The 20,823-nt window shown below is 45.5% G+C and overlaps 1 protein-coding gene across 1 annotated transcript in view; it reads left to right on the top strand.

The window, feature by feature from the left end:
• The window catches only part of LOC110522529 (leucine-rich repeat and fibronectin type-III domain-containing protein 2-like), a 189,985-nt gene extending 170,391 nt beyond the window's left edge, over positions 1-19,594 (top strand). The window contains exons 3-4 of the mRNA XM_021600975.2: positions 5,467-6,863; positions 16,369-19,594. Of these exons, the coding sequence (XP_021456650.1) occupies positions 5,488-6,863; positions 16,369-17,392 (2,400 nt within the window). The 5' untranslated portion in view covers positions 5,467-5,487 and the 3' untranslated portion in view covers positions 17,393-19,594. The remainder of the gene's footprint in view (positions 1-5,466; positions 6,864-16,368) is intronic.
• Positions 19,595-20,823: the final 1,229 nt, after the last annotated feature.

The raw sequence follows: 20,823 nt of genomic DNA, 5'->3' as shown, positions 1-20,823 counted from the left end.
CAGGCCCCAAAACACTACTGCTGTAACCTGTCAACAACAGGCCTCAAAACCCTACTGCTGTAACCTGTCAATAATAGGCCCCACAACCCAACTGATGTGTCAACAACAGGCCCCAAAACCCTACTGATGTGTCAACAACAGGCCCCAAAACCCTGCTGATGTGTCAACAACAGGCCCCAAAACCCTACTGCTGTAGCCTGTAAACAACAGGCCCCAAAACCCTACTGCAGTAACCTGTCCACAACAGGCCCCAAAACCCTACTGCTGTAACCTGTCAACAACAGGCCCCAAAACCCTACTGCTGTAACCTGTCAACAACAGGCCCCAAAACACTACTGCTGTAACCTGTCAACAACAGGCCTCAAAACCCTACTGCTGTAACCTGTCAATAACAGGCCCCACAACCCAACTGATGTGTCAACAACAGGCCCCAAAACCCTACTGATGTGTCAACAACAGGCCCCAAAACCCTGCTGATGTGTCAACAACAGGCCCCAAAACCCTACTGCTGTAGCCTGTAAACAACAGGCCCCAAAACCCTACTGCAGTAACCTGTCCACAACAGGCCCCAAAACCCTACTGCTGTAGCCTGTAAACAACAGGCCCTAAAACCCTACTGCTGTAGCCTGTCCACAACAGGCCCCAAAACCCTACTGCTGTAGCCTGTCAACAAAAGGCCCCAAAACCCTACTGCTGTAGCCTGTCAACAACAGGCCCCAAAACCCTACTGCTGTAACCAGTCAACAACAGGCCCCAAAACCCTACTGCTGTAACCTGTCAACAACAGGCCCCAAAACCCTACTGCTGTAGCCTGTCAACAACAGGCCCCAAAACCCTACTGCTGTAGCCTGTAAACAACAGGCCCCAAAACCCTACTGCTGTAACCTGTCAACAACAGGCCCCAAAACCCTACTGCTGTAACCTGTCAACAACAGGCCCCAAAACCCTACTTCTGTAGCCTGTCATCAACAAGCCCCAAAACCCTACTGCTGTAACCTGTCAACAACAGGCCCCAAAACCCTACTGCTGTAACCTGTCAACAACAGGCCCCAAAACCCTACTGCTGTTGCCTGTCAACAACAAGCCCCAAAACTATACTGATGTGTCAACAACAGGCCAAAAAACCCTACTGCTTTAGCCCGTAAACCACAGGCCCCAAATCCCTACTGCTGTAGCCTGTCAATAAAAGGCCCCAAAACCCTTCTGCTGTAGCCTGTCAACAACAAGCCCCAAAAGTATACTGATGTGTTAACAACAAGCCCCAAACTCTACTGATGTAGCCTGTAAACAACAGGCCCCAAAACCCTACTGCTGTAACCTGTCAACAACAGGCCCCAAAACCCTACTGCTGTAACCTGTCAACAACAGGCCCCAAAACCCTACTTCTGTAACCTGTCAATAACTGGCCCCAAAACCCTACTGCTGTAACCTGTCAACAACAGGCCCCAAAACCCTACTGCTATAACCTGTCAATAACAGGCCCCAAAACACTACTGCTGTAGCCTGTCTATAACAGGCCTCAAAACCCTACTGCTGTAACCTGTCATCAACAGGCCTCAAAACCCTACTGCTGTAACCTGTCAACAACAGGCCTCAAAACCCTACTGCTGTAACCTGTCAACAACAGGCCTCAAAACCCTACTGCTGTAACCTGTCATCAACAGGCCTCAAAATCCTACTGATGTGTCAACAACAGGCCCCAAAACCCTACTGATATGTCAACAACAGGCCCCAAAATCCTACTGCTGTAGCCTGTAAACAACAGGCCCCAAAACCCTACTGCAGTGACCTGTTCACAACAGGCCCCAAAACCCTACTGCTGTAGCCTGTAAACAACAGGCCCCAAAACCCTACTGCTGTAGCCTGTCAACAACAGGCCCCAAAACCCTACTGCTGTTACCTGTCAACAACAGGCCCCAAAACCCTACTGCTGTAGCCTGTCAACAACAGGCCCCAAAACCCTACTGCTGTAGCCTGTAAACAGCAGGCCCCAAAACCCTACTGCTGTAACCTGTCAACAACAAGCCCCAAAACTATACTGATGTGTCAACAACAGGCCAAAAAACCCTACTGCTGTAGCCCGTAAACCACAGGCCCCAAAACCCTACTGCTGTAGCCTGTCAATAAAAGGCCCCAAACCCTTCTGCTGTAGCCTGTCAACAACAAGCCCCAAAACTATACTGATGTGTTAATAACAAGCCCCAAAACTCTACTGCTGTAGCCTGTCAACAACAGGCCCCAAAACCCTACTGCTGTAGCCTGTAAACAACAGGCCCCAAAACCCTACTGCTGTAACCTGTCAACAACAGGCCCCAAAACCCTACTGCTGTAACCTGTCAACAACAGGCCCCAAAACCCTACTTCTGTAGCCTGTCATCAACAAGCCCCAAAACCCTACTGCTGTAACCTGTCAACAACAGGCCCCAAAACCCTACTGCTGTAACCTGTCAACAACAGGCCCCAAAACCCTACTGCTGTTGCCTGTCAACAACAAGCCCCAAAACTATACTGATGTGTCAACAACAGGCCAAAAAACCCTACTGCTTTAGCCCGTAAACCACAGGCCCCAAATCCCTACTGCTGTAGCCTGTCAATAAAAGGCCCCAAAACCCTTCTGCTGTAGCCTGTCAACAACAAGCCCCAAAAGTATACTGATGTGTTAACAACAAGCCCCAAACTCTACTGATGTAGCCTGTAAACAACAGGCCCCAAAACCCTACTGCTGTAACCTGTCAACAACAGGCCCCAAAACCCTACTGCTGTAACCTGTCAACAACAGGCCCCAAAACCCTACTTCTGTAACCTGTCAATAACTGGCCCCAAAACCCTACTGCTGTAACCTGTCAACAACAGGCCCCAAAACCCTACTGCTATAACCTGTCAATAACAGGCCCCAAAACACTACTGCTGTAGCCTGTCTATAACAGGCCTCAAAACCCTACTGCTGTAACCTGTCATCAACAGGCCTCAAAACCCTACTGCTGTAACCTGTCAACAACAGGCCTCAAAACCCTACTGCTGTAACCTGTCAACAACAGGCCTCAAAACCCTACTGCTGTAACCTGTCATCAACAGGCCTCAAAATCCTACTGATGTGTCAACAACAGGCCCCAAAACCCTACTGATGTGTCAACAACAGGCCCCAAAATCCTACTGCTGTAGCCTGTAAACAACAGGCCCCAAAACCCTACTGCAGTGACCTGTTCACAACAGGCCCCAAAACCCTACTGCTGTAGCCTGTAAACAACAGGCCCCAAAACCCTACTGCTGTAGCCTGTCAACAACAGGCCCCAAAACCCTACTGCTGTTACCTGTCAACAACAGGCCCCAAAACCCTACTGCTGTAGCCTGTCAACAACAGGCCCCAAAACCCTACTGCTGTAGCCTGTAAACAGCAGGCCCCAAAACCCTACTGCTGTAACCTGTCAACAACAAGCCCCAAAACTATACTGATGTGTCAACAACAGGCCAAAAAACCCTACTGCTGTAGCCCGTAAACCACAGGCCCCAAAACCCTACTGCTGTAGCCTGTCAATAAAAGGCCCCAAACCCTTCTGCTGTAGCCTGTCAACAACAAGCCCCAAAACTATACTGATGTGTTAATAACAAGCCCCAAAACTCTACTGCTGTAGCCTGTAAACAACAGGCCCCAAAACCCTACTGCTGTAACCTGTCAACAACAGGCCCCAAAACCCTACTGCGGTAACAGGCCCCAAAACCCTACTGCTGTAACCTGTCAACAACAGGCCCCAAAACCCTACTGCTGTAACCTGTCAACAACAGGCCCCAAAACCCTACTTCTGTAACCTGTCAATAACAGGCCCCAAAACCCTACTGCTGTAGCCTGTCAACAACAGGCCCCAAAACCCTACTGCTGTAGCCTGTAAACAACAGGCCCCAAAACCCTACTGCTGTAACCTGTCAACAACAGGCCCCAAAACCCTACTGCTGTAGCCTGTCAACAACAGGCCCCAAAACCCTACTGCTGTAGCCTGTAAACAACAGGCCCCAAAACCCTACTGCTGTAACCTGTCAACAACAGGCCCCAAAACCCTACTGCTGTAACCTGTCAACAACAGGCCCCAAAACCCTACTTCTGTAGCCTGTCATCAACAAGCCCCAAAACCCTACTGCTGTAACCTGTCAACAACAGGCCCCAAAACCCTACTGCTGTAACCTGTCAACAACAGGCCCCAAAACCCTACTGCTGTTGCCTGTCAACAACAAGCCCCAAAACTATACTGATGTGTCAACAACAAGCCAAAAAACCCTACTGCTTTAGCCCGTAAACCACAGGCCCCAAATCCCTACTGCTGTAGCCTGTCAATAAAAGGCCCCAAAACCCTTCTGCTGTAGCCTGTCAACAACAAGCCCCAAAACTATACTGATGTGTTAACAACAAGCCCCAAACTCTACTGATGTAGCCTGTAAACAACAGGCCCCAAAACCCTACTGCTGTAACCTGTCAACAACAGGCCCCAAAACCCTACTGCTGTAACCTGTCAATAACAGGCCCCAAAACCCTACTGCTGTAACCTGTCAACAACAGGCCCCAAAACCCTACTGCTTTAACCTGTCAATAACAGGCCCCAAAACCCTACTGCTGTAACCTGTCAACAACAGGCCCCAAAACCCTACTGCTGTAACCTGTCAACAACAGGCCCCAAAACACTACTGCTGTAGCCTGTCAATAACAGGCCCCAAAACCCTACTGCTGTAACCTGTCAACAACAGGCCCCAAAACCCTACTGCTGTAGCCTGTAAACAACAGGCCCTTAAACCCTACTGCTGTAGCTTGTAAACAACAGGCCCCAAAACCCTGCTGCTGTAACCTGTCATTAACAGGCCCCAAAACCCTGCTGCTGTAACCTGTCAATAACAGGCCTCAAAACCCTACTGCTGTAACCTGTCAACAACAGGCCCCAAAACCCTACTGGTGTGTCAACAACAGGCCCCAAAACCCTATTGCAGTAACCTGTCCACAACAGGCCCCAAAACCCTACTGCTGTAGCCTGTAAACAACAGGCCCTAAAACCCTACTGCTGTAGCCTGTCAACAACAGGCCCCAAAACCCTGCTGCTGTAACCTGTCAACAACAGGCCCCAAAACCCTGCTGCTGTAACCTGTCAACAACAGGCCCCAAAACCCTACTGCTGTAACCTGTCAATAACAGGCCTCAAAACCCTACTGCTGTAACCTGTCAATAACAGGCCCCAAAACCCTACTGCTGTAGCCTGTCAACAACAGGCCCCAAAACCCTACTGCTGTAACCTGTCAATAACAGGCCCCAAAACCCCACCGCTCTAGAGATCCTCACAGATAGTTTACATGAGATTATGATTGTCTGCCACAATCACAAAGGAGAAGTAGACTGCGTACTATGGAAGAACTAATCATGTCTTTCTTTCTTTATCTCTCTCTCTATTGTTCTCTTCTCTCTCTCTCTCTCTCTCTCTCTCTCTGTAGATTCCTTTGTGTGACTCTACCATGGACCACATCCTCTGTTGCCTGCTGGTCCTGGGAACCGCAGTGTTGATGGCCCACGCATGCCCAAAGTACTGTGTGTGCCAGAACCTGTCCGAGTCCCTGGGGACCTTGTGTCCCTCCAAAGGCTTGCTCTTCGTCCCACTGGACATCGACCGGCGCACTGTGGAGCTCCGGCTGGGCGGAAACTACATCCTCCGCATCACCCAGCAGGACTTTGCCAACATGACTGACCTGGTGGACCTGACGCTCAGCCGCAACACCATCAGTTACATCCAGCCCTTCTCCTTCAGCGACCTGGAGACCCTGCGCTCCTTACACCTGGACAACAACCGTCTCATAGAGCTGGGTCCCGATGATCTCCGGGGCCTGGTCAACCTGCAGCACCTCATCCTTAACAACAACCAGCTGGGACGCATCTCGGACCGGGCCTTGGAAGACCTGGCACCCTCCCTAGAGGATCTGGATCTGTCCTACAACAACCTGAGGAGCCTGCCCTGGGACTCAGTCAAGCTGATGGTCTCTCTCCACCAGTTGAGTCTTGACCATAACCTCCTGGACTTCATCCCTGAGGGGACCTTTACTGATCTAGAGAGACTGGCTCGCCTGGATCTCACCTCCAACCGACTGAAGAAGCTGCCCCCAGACCCCATCTTCGCCAGGGCCCAGGATTCAGTGATGATGACCACTCCCTATGCCCCCCAGCTGTCCCTTGGCATCGGGGGGAACCCCCTGCATTGTAACTGTGAGGTGCTTTGGCTGCGGCGGCTGGAGAGGGACGATGATCAGGAGACATGCGCTTCCCCTTCCAACCTGAAGGGGCGCTACTTCTGGTATGTGAGGGAGGAGGAGTTTGTGTGCGAGCCACCCCTCATCACTCAGCACACCCACAGGATGCTGGTGCTGGAGGGCCAGATGGCCAGCCTGAGGTGCGAGGCCATTGGAGACCCCACCCCCACCATCCACTGGATGGCCCCTGACGACCGTGTCCTTGGCAACTCGTCCCGAACCGTCGTCAATGGCAACGGCACCCTGGAGATTCTCATCACCACCTCCAAGGACTACGGTACCTTCACCTGCATTGCAGCCAACGTGGCCGGGGAGTCCACCGCCTCAGTGGATCTGTCAATCATCCAGCTGCCCCACCTCAGCAACGGCACCGGTCAGGCCTCACAGCCCAAGTCCCGCCTCTCGGACATCACCGGCACCACCAGGATAAGCAAGGGGGTTCCAAAGACCCCCCCGGAGAAAGTGGTCACTGTGTCAGAGGTGACAGCCATTTCAGCCTTGGTTAAGTGGACCGTCAGCAAGACAGCGCCCAAGGTAAAGATGTACCAGCTCCAGTACAACTGTTCCGACGATGAAGTCCTCATCTACAGGTAACAAACCTTCATTTTCAGAGAAGTAGGAACACCGATAGCTTTGATCTATGAGGGAACAAAAGATGGAGGAGACGCTCAATACACATGTTGTTTTAAGACAACAGTCGACTTGTTTTGTTTACCTAAAGATAATGTCTCTCAGCTTTCACAAAAGATGAATGATGAAGATGAATTGTGCCAAACAGTAAATCATGCTGTTTACACTAAACAAAATACACAGTATCAATAACACTGCCATGTGTACAGAACCAGCAGCTTTCATACCCAGTTTTCCATAACAATATAGCCTACAATGGTGTTGTTAATCCTAAGTGATCCATCCATCATCCATTGTTTCTGTCTGTCCGTTGAATTGTTCGACAGCGAAACAACTCACTTCACTTTCTACTGCCTTTTTCATCATCTGATGTTTCGGTCGCTAAGCATCAGCTCCATTATGCTAAGTAGGCCATAAATAAGGGAATTTCATCCCTAAGCTTAATGGATGGATATTCTGTCAATCCACTACAGCAGCTATTTGATGAGGCTGAAAGTGTATTACAGGAAGCTGATATATAGTATATTAGCACATCTCCAAACGACTGTGAAACCAGTTGGAAAGGAAATCCAATTATTTCATGCCATTTAAATTAGTTACTCTGTTAAAACCTAGAGAAAGGCAGATCAGTTCAGCCATAGAATTCGAGAGTTGCACTGTAACACTTTAGTGACATATAGGTCTATATCTCATCAGACAGTATTTATTTCTGCTTATCATTACCACTACATTTGGCTATGATTACTTTCTAGTTTATTATATACACTTTTTTTCAAAGGGATTGGAATGTAAATTGTTAACTCTAACTTGTGCTATACCTGCCATGAAAAGAATGATATGTAGTCCTATAGTCATTGTAGAGCTTTGTTATCGCATACAGTATGACTCTCCATTAGAACAACCAGTCCTTTTTCCTCTTCAAAACAAATCTGTAGAAAAGTTTTTTCTCTTTTCTCTGACAAATAAGAATCGCTGGGCGATAAAAGACGCAGGGCTCGGAGAACAATATAATAGTATATTTATTTACCCTATGGTTAGGGCAAGATAGAATATATACCCAGAATACGTTAATCATATTATCTCCATCCATCAGGATTGTATAAGCAGCAATAGAAGCTAAAGAAAGTGCTATACGTGGACATAGTAATGGAAGTTATGTGTCAGACACAGACTTTCAGTAATATTTCAGTTCAATTGCAATGAGTCCCTCAGAGCAATCCTTTACCATACAATGGTTTGATTGTGTTACGGTGCGTGAATGAGGACCCAAAAGCGAATTAACGTAAACAGAGCTTCTTTAATAACAAAACAAACGTAGGCTCAGATGGACCGGCAGATTCCGACAGGACAGGACAAGGTTGCAGCAAACATGACGATAGTCTGGTTCAGGCATGAATAACACAAACAAGAATCCGACAAAGACAGAAGCAGAAACAGAGAGAGATATAGAGACCTAATCAGAGGGAAAAAGGGAACAGGTGGGAAAAGGGGTGAACGAGGTAGTTAGAGAAGACAAGGAACAGCTGGGGGAAAGAGGGGAAGAAAAGGTAACCTAATACGACCAGCAGAGGGAGACAGGGTGAAGGGAAAGGACAGAAACAAGACACAACATGACAATACATGACAGATTGTACCATCCCATGTGATTTAATGCCTATGTTTCTCCTCGGCTTGACAATGTGTTTCAGAAATGATAGCAAGGTCCTGGGTCCACTATTTTTGTCTGTTAGCTGGAGTCGCGGAGAGTGGTGGAGGATTCACGCTCCATACCTCTTGCATCACAGAGAAACGTGTTCGTTTTGGTATTTGGTGTTTTATTAGGATCCCCATTGGCTGTTGCGAAAACAGCAGCTACTCTTCCTGGGTCCACACAAAACATGAAACATGACATAATACAGAACATGAATAGACAAGAACAGCTCATGCACAGAACTACATGAATTTAAAAATGGCACACATAGCCTACATATCAATACATTCACTTACACGTCAAATAGGGGAGAGGCACTGTGCCGTGAGGTATTGCTTTATCGTTTAAAAAAAAACAGGTAATTTCTCTATATAATACTGTTTTCTTGAATTTTTTCAGGATTTGGGGACTGTGAAAAGACCCCTGGTGGCATGTCTGGTGGGGTGAGAGTGTGTGTCAGAGCTATATCTAAGTTGACTATGCAAACAATTGGACATTTTTAACACATTCATGTTTTTTGTAAAAGAGGAAATGATGCAGTCTGTCTCTCCTCAACTCTTAACCAAGAGAGACTGGCATGCATAGTACTTATATTAGCCGTCTGATTACAATTAAGAGGAAGACGTGACGCTCTGTTCTGGGCCAGCTGCAGCTTAACTAGGTATTATTTTCAGCACTTGACCACATGACTGGACAATAATCAAGATAAGACAAATTTAGAGCCTGCAGGACTTTCTTGCGTGTGGTGTCCGAAAAGCAGAGCATCTCTTTATTATGGACAGGCCTCCCTCATCTTTACAGCCATTGAATATATATGTTTTGACCATGACAGTTTCCAATCTAAGGGAACACCAAGTAGTTTAGTCTCCTCAACTTGTTCAACAGCCACACCATTCATTACTAGATTCAGCTGAGGTCTAGAGCTTAGAGAGTGATTTGTACCAAAATACAATGCTCTTAGTTTTAGATATGTTCAGGCCCAGTTTATTACTGGCCATCCATTCCAAAACTGACTGCAGCTCCTTGTTAAGGGTTTCAGTGACTTCATTAGCTGTGGTTGCTGACACATTCAGTACCAGTCAAAATTTGAACACACCTACTCATTCCAGGGTTTTTCTTTATTTTTACTATTTTCTATATTGTAGAATAATAATGAAGACATAAAAACTATGAAATAACACATACGGAATCATATAGTAACCAAGAAAATGTTAAACAAATCAAAATATATTTTGTATTTGAGATTCTTCAAAGTAGCCATCCTTTGCCTAACGCTGCAGAATGCTGTGGTAGCCATGCTAGTTAAGTGTGACTTGACTTCTAAATAAATCACCGACAGCTTCACCAGCAAAGCACCCCCACACTATCACACCTGTTCCTCCATGCTCCACAATGGTGATCCCGCCCGTGCAAAAAAACACATTTACATTACACACTTGTACTAGTGTTTGACAGCCAAATATAAGCACCCCGCAAATGATATACCCATTACTCTTTAGACCAAGATGGTGATATTGCCCATCTAGAGCATTGCTCTGGACCCATTTGATATTTTATCTGTTGAACCTATCCTTAGGCCAAGACATTAATACTTGAGAATGTGGTCTTTAAAATGTGTCTGATTTGGGTATGAGTGAACAGATAACATCCCATGTCATTAATAACGTAATGAAATATTCCGGCATTCCAGGAGGTTTAGAGAGTCTTTTTACAGAAATTAAATGGGATCTGCATTTGCATATTAATGGTGCGTTTCAGGCAGATAGTGATGCCGTCATCTTTATGATGAATAGTTTTCTAGTGATCATTAGCTTTGGATTTAACAACCCTTATTGTAATCGATGTGTGTAGTGATGTGCTCGTAGGAGGATTATCTTTGAAAAGCCAAAGTTATTCAAAAAAGAGAGTTTACAACCTCTGTTATGCTTATTTATTATTTGTAAATGCAAAACAACACAAGACAAACCACTAACCAAACCTTGAGCTTAACACAAGCCAAAACACGAACCAAACCTTGAGCTTAACAACACAAGTAAACACACTAACCTAACCGCGATCTTAACAACACAAGCCAACATACTAACCAAACTTTGATCTTAACACGAGCCAACACACTAATCAACCTTGAGCTTAGCAACAGAAGCCAACATACTAACCAAACCTTGATCTTAACACAAGCCAAAACACTAATCAACCTTGTGCTTAGCAACAGAAGCCAACATACTAACCAAACCTTGAGCTTAACAACACAAGCCAAGATACTAACCCAACTGCGATCTTAACAACACAAGCCAAAACACTAATCAAACATTGAGCTAATGCTGCAGTTGCACTGTTTGACACTCCCAAAGTTAGCTGTTTTTCTAAAAGGCACTCATCCATTATAGTTACCATAGCAGGATGTTTTATGGCAGGATATATACTCAAGTGTCACGCCCTGACCTTAGAGAGCCTTATTATTTCTCTATTTGGTTAGGTCGGGGTGTGATTTGGGTGGGCATTCTAGTTTTTCTGTTTCTTTGCTGGCCGGGAATGGTTCCCAATCAGAGTCTATCGTTGTCTCTGATTGGGGATCATACTTAGGCAGCCTGTTTTCCACCTTAGTTTGTGGGATCTTGTGTTTGCATAGTTGCTGTTTAGCCCTGCAGAACTTTACGTTCGGTTGTGTATTTTGTTGTTTTTTTCCCCGGTGTCATTTAATAAAAGGAAAATGTACCACGCTGCACCTTGGTCTAATCATCCAACGAACGTAACATCAAGGGTATGGACACAGACACAGGCTAGCATCAAGTTCCATTTCATCTCCCCACTACCGCTATAGTACAATTCAGCAGCATCTCCCAATAAATTCCCTGGCAGGGAGTGCAGAGCCCATTAGGGAGTTTTGCTTATATAAGCATAATCACATTTCCCAGCACCCTGACATTTAGGCTGAATCAATGGAGCAAGAGACCCATTTGGCATGACCTTGTCTGTTATCCAGAGAAAGAGGCCGCCTTAAGAAATCATACAGTCCTCCTGGGGGGGAATTAGCCATGAAATACTTTAATGATTGTTGAGTGGGAGAAATGCTATAACCTGAAGCAATGATTTGTTTGTTTGTTTTCAGTAATTTTTTCTTTCTTGCCAATAAGGAAGTGTGTTGAAACTGCATCTGACAATAGCTTTTAAACTGTTTGGGAGGATGAGGGTAGCTGTGGCTGACTGGTGCCTATCCCTATCCCCTTCCCCACTACTTTTCCTTCCCAGAAGCAATGTTTAAGGACTCACATCCTCTCTCGCGCTGATTAATGTTATGGCCTCATGCCTTCACTGGAAACGATTTAAAGCAATCTCCAAATTGCCTTTCGATGCCCAAAGGGTGTAGGGAAAAAAACTTGTATTCATCTCCTTGTGATAAGCACAGCCAGACGTTTTTTTCCTGAGTTCCACTTTGTCCCGATGTATTTTAATTCAGCTGAATGAAACATTCAACACAGACGGGCTGACATGAATCAGTCACAGGACAGAGCAGTGCCTGGCAAAATATTCACTAAGCACTGGAATTTCCCTCCATCCCATGCCTATACCAAGCAAGCAATTATCACTGTGTAATAGATTACATCCCCTGAGGACCAAAACGTTTAATATTATCAACTTTTGATCAAATAAAATAAAATTCAAATCACATTATTTTGGTTACATACACATGGTTAGCAGATGTTAATGCGAGTGTAGTGAAGTGCTTGTGCTTCTAGTTCCGACCATGCAGTAAAATCTAACAAGTAATCTAACAATTTCACAACAACTACCTTATACGCACGCACAAGTGTAAAGGAATGAATAAGAATATGTACATATAAATATATGGATGAGCGATGGCCGAACGACATAGGCAAGATGCAGTAGATGGTATAGAGTACAGTATATACAGTGGGGCAAAAAAGTATTTAGTCAGACACCAATTGTGGAAGTTCTCCCACTTAAAAAGATGAGAGAGGCCTGTAATTTTCATCATAGGTACGCTTCAACTATGACAGACAAAATGAGGGAAAAAAATCCAGAAAATCACATTGTAGGATTTTTAATGAATTTATTTGCAAATTATGGTGGAAGATAAGTATTTGGTCACCTACAAACAAGCAAGATTTCTGGCTCTCACAGACCTGTAACTTCTTCTTTAAGAGGATCCTCTGGCCTCCACTCGTTACCTGTATTAATGGCACCTGTTTGAACTTGTTATCAGTATAAAAGACACCTGTCCACAACCTCAAACAGTCACACTCCAAACTCCACTATGGCCAAGACCAAAGAGCTGTCAAAGGACACCAGAAACAAAATTGTAGACCTGCACCAGGCTGGGAAGACTGAATCTGCAATAGGTAAGCAGCTTGGTTTGAAGAAATCAACTGTGGGTGCAATTATTAGGAAATGGAAGACATACAAGACCACTGATAATCTCCCTCGATCTGGGGCTCCACGCAAGACCTCACCCCGTAGGGTCAAAATGATCACAAGAACGGTGAGCAAAAATCCCAGAACCACACGGGGGGGCCTAGTGAATGACCTGCAGAGAGCTGGGACCAAAGTAACAAAGCCTACCATCAGCAAGGGCATTAAAGATGAAACGTGGCTGGGTCTTTCAGCATGACAATGATCCCAAACACACCGCCCGGGCAACGAAGGAGTGGCTTCGTAGGAAGCATTTCAAGGTCCTGGAGTGGCCTAGCCAGTCTCCAGATCTCAACCCCATAGAAAATCTCTGGAGGGTGTTGAAAGTCTGTGTTGCCCAGCAACAGCCCCAAAACATCACTGCTCTAGAGGAGATCTGCATGGAGGAATGGGCCAAAATACCAGCAACAGTGTGTGAAAACCTTAACTTACTTACAGAAAACGTTTGACTTCTGTCATTGCCAACAAAGGGTATATAACAAAGTATTGAGATAAACTTTTGTTATTGACCAAATACTTATTTTCCACCATAATTTGCAAATAAATTCATTAAAAATCCTACAATGTGATTTTCTGGATTTTTTTTCTCATTTCGTCTGTCATAGTTGAAGTGTACCTTTGTTGAAAATTACAGGCCTCTCTCATCTTTTTAAGTGGGAGAACTTGCACAATTGGTGGCTGACTAAATACTTTTTTGCCCCACTGTACATGTGAGATGAGTAATGTAGGGTATGTAAACATTATACGTATAAAGTGGCATTGTTTAAAGTGACTAGTGATACATTTATTGCATCCAATTTTTAATTATTAAAGTGTCTAGAGATTTGAGTCAGTATGTTGGCAGCAGCCACTCAATGTTAGTGATGGCTGTTTAACAGTCTGATGGCCTTGAGATAGAAGCTGTTTCAGCATCTCAGTCCCAGCTTTGATGCACCTGTACTGACCACGCCTTCTGGATGATAGCGGGGTGAACAGGCAGTGGCTCAGGTCGTTGTTGTCCTTGATGATCTTTTTGGCCTTCCTGTGACATCGGGTGGTGTAGGTGTCCTGGAGGGCAGGTAGTTTTCCCCCAGTGATGCATTGTGCAGACCTCACTACCCTCTGGAGAGCCTTACGGTTGTTGGCGGAGCAGTTGCCATACCAGGTGGTGATACAGCCCGACAGGATGCTCTCAATTGTGCATCTTTAAAAGTTTGTGAGTGTTTTTGGTGACAAGCCAAACTTCTTCAGCCTCCTGAGGTTGAAGAGGCGCTGTTGCGCCTTCTTCACCCCGCTGTCTGTGTGGGTGGCCCATTTCAGTTTGTTTGTCTGTGATGTGTACGCCGAGGAAATTAAAACTTTCCACCTTCTCCACTACTGTCCCGTTGATGTGGAAAGGGGGATGCTCCCTCTGCTGTTTCCTTAAGTCCACGATCATCTCATTTGTTTTGTTGACGTTGAGTGTGAGGTTATTTTCCTGACACCACACTCCGAGGGCCCTCACCTCCTCCCTGTAGGCCGTCTCATCGTTGTTGGTAATGAAGCCTACCACCTGTAATGTTGTCTGCAAACTTGATGATTGAGTTGGAGGTGTGCATGGCCACGCAGTCATGGATGAACAGGGAGTACAGGATGAGAGGGCTCAGAACACACCCTTGTGAGGCCCCAGTGTTGAGGATCAGCGAGGTGGAGATGTTTCCTACCCTCACCACCTGGGGGCGTCCCGTCCAGGACCCAGTTGCACAGGGCGGGGTCGAGACCAGGGGTCTCGAGCTTAATGATGAGTTTGGAGGGTATTATGGTGCTAAATGTTGAGCTGTAGTCGATGAACAGCATTCTTACATAGGTATTCCTCTTGTCCAGATGGGTTAGGGCAGTGTGCAGCGTGATTGCGATTGTGTCGTCTGTGGACCTATTGGGGTGGTAAGCAAATTGGAGTGGGTCTAGGGTGTCAGGTAGGGTGGAGGTGATATGATCCTTGACCAGTCTCTCAAAGCACTTCATGATGCCGGAAGTGAGTGCTACAGGGCGATAGTCGTTTAGCTCAGTTACCTTAGCTTTCTTGGGAACAGGAACAATGGTGGCCCTCTTGAAGCATGTGGGAACAGCAGTCTGGGATAGGGATTGATTGAATATGTATGAAAACACACTAGCCAGCTGGTCTGCGCATGCTCTGAGGACGTGGCTAGGGATGCCGTCTGGGCCGGCAGCCTTGCAAGGGTTAATACGTTTAAATGTTTTACTCACATTGGCTGCGGTGAAGAGTTTTCTTTTTATAGTCCGTGATTGACTGTAGACCATACCACATACCTCTCGTGTCTGAGCCTTTGAATTGCGACTCCACTTTGTCTCTGTACTGACGCTTAGCTTGTTAGATTGTCTTGTGGAGGGAATAGCTACACTGTTGTATTCGGTCATGTTTCCGGTCGCCTTCCCTGATTAAAAACAGTGGTTCACGCTTTCAGTTTTGCGTGAATGCTGCCATCAATCCACGGTTTCTAGTTGGGGAAGGTTTTAATAGTCGCTGTTGGTACAACAGGAGTGAGTTATCAGAAAACACAGAACAATGTGAAAAAAAGGTATGGCATCATTGGTTATAGTTATTATATGGTTATATATTATCACATGGGTGTTGATGGCCAGCTTATCACATGGGTGTTTATGGCCAGCTTATCACATGGGTGTTTATGGCCAACATACTACATGGGTGTGCATGACCAGCTACTGTGACTGAATGATTGATGTTGTCGAACAGCTCCGAGCCAGTTCCCTGGACATAACTCATCATGTTCTCAGACAGGTTCCTGCCTTATAAGCGGACTAAGACTCGCCTGAGCAACATAGGTATCTGAGGCTCTAGCTGTTACAGAAGCCTTTCAATCTTCTCCTTTTCCCTCTCTTTCTCTCTTTTTTCACTCTTTTCCTCTGTGTTCTGGTTATTTATTCTTCTCACATCTCCATGGCTCAGACATGGGGTGGAGCGTCTGTTTGCTGCAGCAGGACAGATGGTTTAGAGAGATAAAGCCAATTACAGCTGTCTGTCTGTTAGAGTAGAACCTCAACCACAAAGAGACTTAACACTGGACAACTCCTCAGGAATGAACCTAAGAACACAGAAGCCCTGCTGTTCTTTCAGTGGAAATGGCATCATAAAGAACACTCAAGCACAGTTTTGTATTGATATGAAATGCATGGTGTTAAGAAAGATGCATGTTAATAACATTATCCTCCAAATCAATTAAATTGTATCAAATGTAGTAGGTTTTCACAGCTGACTTTCACAGGTTTTCACGGATGTCCAACAATGATTATGCTGACTCGACTCAGTCATCACCATGTTTAACTCTTCCTCTCCGTTTCTATAGGATGATCCCGGCCTCCAGCCAGGCCTTCCTGGTGACCAACCTGGTGTCGGGGACCAAGTACGACTTGTGTGTCCTAGCTGCCTGGGACGACACCGCCACCACCCTGACGGCCACCAACGTGGTGGGCTGTGCCCAGTTCTTTACCCGCGACGACTACACACAGTGCCAGTCTCTCCACAGCCAGTTTCTGGGGGGCACCATGATCCTGGTGGTGGGTGGCATCATCGTGGCGACGCTACTCGTCTTCATCGTTATCCTGATGGTGCGCTACAAGGCCACCGACCATGAGGGGGGTGGCATCGGGGGGAGCGGCAAGCTGACCAGCGTAAGTGACACCCACTCACAGACCAATGGGGGACGGCTGGGACAGAACGGCGTGCCCCTTCCCCTGCCCAAACCAAAGGCCAAAGTGACCCTCCAGGATGAAGTGGTGGAGTTTAAATGTGGATCCCTCCAGAGCACCTCGTCCTCATCCTCATCGGGGGGCTCGGTGGTCGGGGAGGGTTCCTACAGTCCCAACAGCACCCTGGCCATTATGTGGAGGCAGGCTGCCCCCTCTAAGCCCAGGGCAAACCTGGATCACCTGCTGGGGGCCTTCAACTCCCTAGAGCTCCGGGGTGCCCAGGGCAGGGGAGACCTGGGGGAGCCCTCATCCAGCAGTAGCACCCCGGTGGCGGGTGGCGATAGGCCCCACACGGACAGGGAGCCCCTACTGGGCCGGACAATGGACTCGCGGCTGAGCCGGTTGCTCATGCTGTCTCATGACTCCAAACCAAAAAGGAGCCAGTCGTTTGACATGGGGGACTGTATGGATACAGATCAACAAACAGACCAAGCGATGGCCTCTAGCACCTCCACAGCCACAACGCCGGTGTGCAGTTACCCACGGCGCATCAGCAACATCTGGACTAAGAGGAGCCTGTCTGTGAACGGCATGCTGCTACAGTGTGATGAGGAAGGGGATATGGGGGGGAGCAAGGGGACCTTCGACAGCCAAGAGTGGGTCATGGAGAGTACTGTCTAGGAGAGATGAGGACTTGCTTTGTGTCTTCTAAAACACTGCCCCAGAGAGGTAGCAATACGCCTCAGTTCTGATAGACCTTCAGGCTGGAGGAGAAGTCCATGCCCCCTCCCTCCTCGTCCTGCATGGAATTCATTCATGTTCATCTATTGTGGATGCTCCATTTTTGTGACAGATATGTACAAAGTTCCCCCAAGTGGGTAAGTCAGCTAACGACGCTTGTTGGATGGAGCTGATTCGTGGAGTGAGGTTGTTTTGTGTTTGTATGTGTGTGTTCTCTACATGGGGAGGAGGAATGCACAGTAATGGTCAACTACAAACTACACGTAAGGCATGCAATGAAACCTAGGAAATGGGAAGCAGGCCTGTTGTTCCTGAGGAGGGCCATGGTTTCTCTGACACAAGGAACGTGAAACAAATCACTGTATTTGTTGACTTGTAAATTGGCACTGAAAGTCCATCTTGTTACTGTTGCTGAGATGATGGGCCATGCATGGCTCTGGACTAAAACTGTTGTAAGTGAATATGAAATATATAATGAATTTCATGTTTTTACATGTTTTATTTTGCTGATCAAACACACATTGTCTAATACTGTTCTTCCCCTCTGTACACGACGGGGCTCTGACTTCAACATTTGCATTATGAAAAACCTCAATATACTGTCAGATCCAAAATGATTGGCACCCTTGATAAATATGAACTAAAAAGACTGCACAAAATAAATAATAGAAATACTGAGCTATAGTGTATGCAAAAAAAAAGACATATTATTTTGTACTAATACATTTGCTCAGAGAAAGAGGTGACATCAAAATAGAGCTCTTTGGTTAAGTACACCAGAGGTCGGTTTGGTCTAAAAAACTGAAGCATATGCATAAAAGTTCCTCATACCTATGGTAAAATATGATGATGCATCTTTGATGTTATGGGGCCATTTTGTATCCACTGGTCCTGTGGCCCTTGTTAAGGTCAACCGCATCGTGAACTTTACCAATTACCAGAAGATTGTAGCCAAAAACCTGGTTTGCCTCTGCCAGGAGACACTTTGACGTAACTGGATCTTCCAGCAAGACAATAACCACAGCGCACATCAAAATCTACAAAGAAATTGTTTATTGACCACAAAATCAACATTTTGCAATGGCCATCTCAGCCTCCACTTGAACCCCATTGAAAACCTGCGGTTTGAATTGAAGAGGGCATTCTATAAGCACAGACGAAGGATGCCAAGGATCTGGAAAGATTCTGTATGGAGGAACGATCTAAGATCCCTCCCAATGTATTCTCCAATCTCATAAAACATTTGAGAAAAAGACTCCGTGCTGTTATCCTCGCAAGGGGAGGGTGCTGTAGTACTTAAAACAGCGGTGACAATACATTTAACCCCTATCTTTCTTGGATTTGTTTTATTACTTATTAAACAAAAGCCCTTTCCCTGAGTGTAAAATAATATGATAAAAAAATAATAATAATTAGCATGCAGTTTGTATGATTTATTTTCTGTTCCTCTTTAACAAGGGTGCCAATAATTATGGACCTGACCGTATATCCATCCTTATTTTTTTATATCTGCAGAACCATTCGTTTCTTAACCCATTCTGACTGAATGGTACTGTGTATATGTACACTTTATATAGGCAATTTAGTTCATCATAAAAAAATGTATATATGAAATTATTTCATGAAACCCTGTATTTGAATATTTTAACTTTGTATACAGAATGTTTATTTGAGGCGTCATTAAATAATGCCATATCTGGTTCCTATCAAGTTGTATTCATGTATAAAGCGAGCAAACAATTCATCCTCAAAATCATGAAATATTTTCTTTTTAAGATAGCAATGTGAAATGGGTAAGGTCCTAAGTGAAAATGTAACTGTTATCGTGATGTCACTTGAAAGGTTCATTAGAGGAGAGTCCTATGATTAGTTTCAGCAAAAGAACATGGCCTCTGTTGGCCTCTAAATCAATTAACCCAGTATAGAGCTAACAACCACCAGGAGTTTACCCTCTCTTGCACAGAAAGATAAAGCCCTCAGAAAAACTGCAGATCAACATGCTCAATCTTTGAGAGACAAGCATCCTTCTCCAATTCCAAGAAACATTTTTACTTTTTCATGTGCACTACCATTCAAAAGTTTGGGGTCACTTAGAAAGTTCCTTGTTTTTGAAAGAAAATCTAATTTTTTGTTCATTAAAATAACATCAAATTGATCAAAAATACAGTGTAGACCTTGTTAGACATTGTTAATGTTGTAACCGACTATTGTAGCTGGAAACGGCAGATTTTTTATGGAATATCTACATATATCTGCGTACAGAGGCCCATTATCAGCAACCATCACTCCTGTGTTCCAATGGAATGTTGTGTTAGCTAATCCAAGCTTATAATTTTAAAAGTGATCATTAGAAAGCCCTTTTGCAATTATGTTAGCGCAGCTGAAAACTGCTGTTCTGATTAAAGAAGCAATACAACTGGCCTTTTTTAGACTAGTTGAGTATCTGGAGCATCAGCATTTGTGGGTTTGATTACAGGCTCAAAATGGCCAGAAACAAAAACCTTTCTTCTGAAACTCGTCAGTCTATTCTTGTTCTGAGAAATGAAGGCTATTCCATGCAAGAAATTGCCAAGAAACTGAAGATCTCGTACAACTCTGTGTACTACTCCCTTCACAGAACAGCGCAAACTGTCTCTAACCAGAATAGAAAGAGGAGTGGGAGGCCCCAGTCCACAACTGAGCAAGAGGACAAGTACATTAGAGTGTCTAGTTTGAGAAACTGACGCCTCACAAGTCCTCAACTGGCAGATTCATTAAATAGTACCCGCAAAACACCAGTCACAGTGAAGAGGCGACTCCGGGATGCTGGCCTTCTAGGCAGAGTTCCTCTGTCCATTGTCTGTGTTCTTTTGCCCATCTTAATCTTTTCTTTTCATTGGCAAGTCTGAGATATGGCTTTTTCTTTGCAACTCTGCCTAGAAGGCCAGCAGTCTGGAGTCGCATCTTCACTGTTGACGTTGAGACTGGTGTTGTGTGGGTACTATTTAATGAAGCTGCCAGTTGAGGACATGTGATGTGTCTGTTTCTTAAACTTGACATTCTACTGTACTTGTCCTCTTGCTCAGTTGTGCACCGGGGCCTCCCACTCCTCTTTCTATTCTGGTTAGAGACAGTTTGCGCTGTTCTGTGAAGGGAGTAGTACACGGCATTGTACGAGATCTTCAGTTTCTTGGCAATTTATCACATGAAATAGCCTTCATTTCTCAGAACAAGAATAGACTGACGAGTTTCAGAAAAAGGTTTTTGTTTCTGGCCATTTTGAGCCTGTAATCAAACCCACAAATACTGATGCTCAAGATACTCAACTAGTCTAAAGAAGGCCATTCTTATTGCTTCGTTAATCCGCACGACAGTTTTCAGCTGTGCTAACA

This window comes from Oncorhynchus mykiss, chromosome 4 (assembly GCF_013265735.2).
Source record: "Oncorhynchus mykiss isolate Arlee chromosome 4, USDA_OmykA_1.1, whole genome shotgun sequence".
NCBI classification, from domain to species: domain Eukaryota; kingdom Metazoa; phylum Chordata; class Actinopteri; order Salmoniformes; family Salmonidae; genus Oncorhynchus; species Oncorhynchus mykiss.
This window is presented reverse-complemented; position numbering and strand designations above follow the sequence as displayed.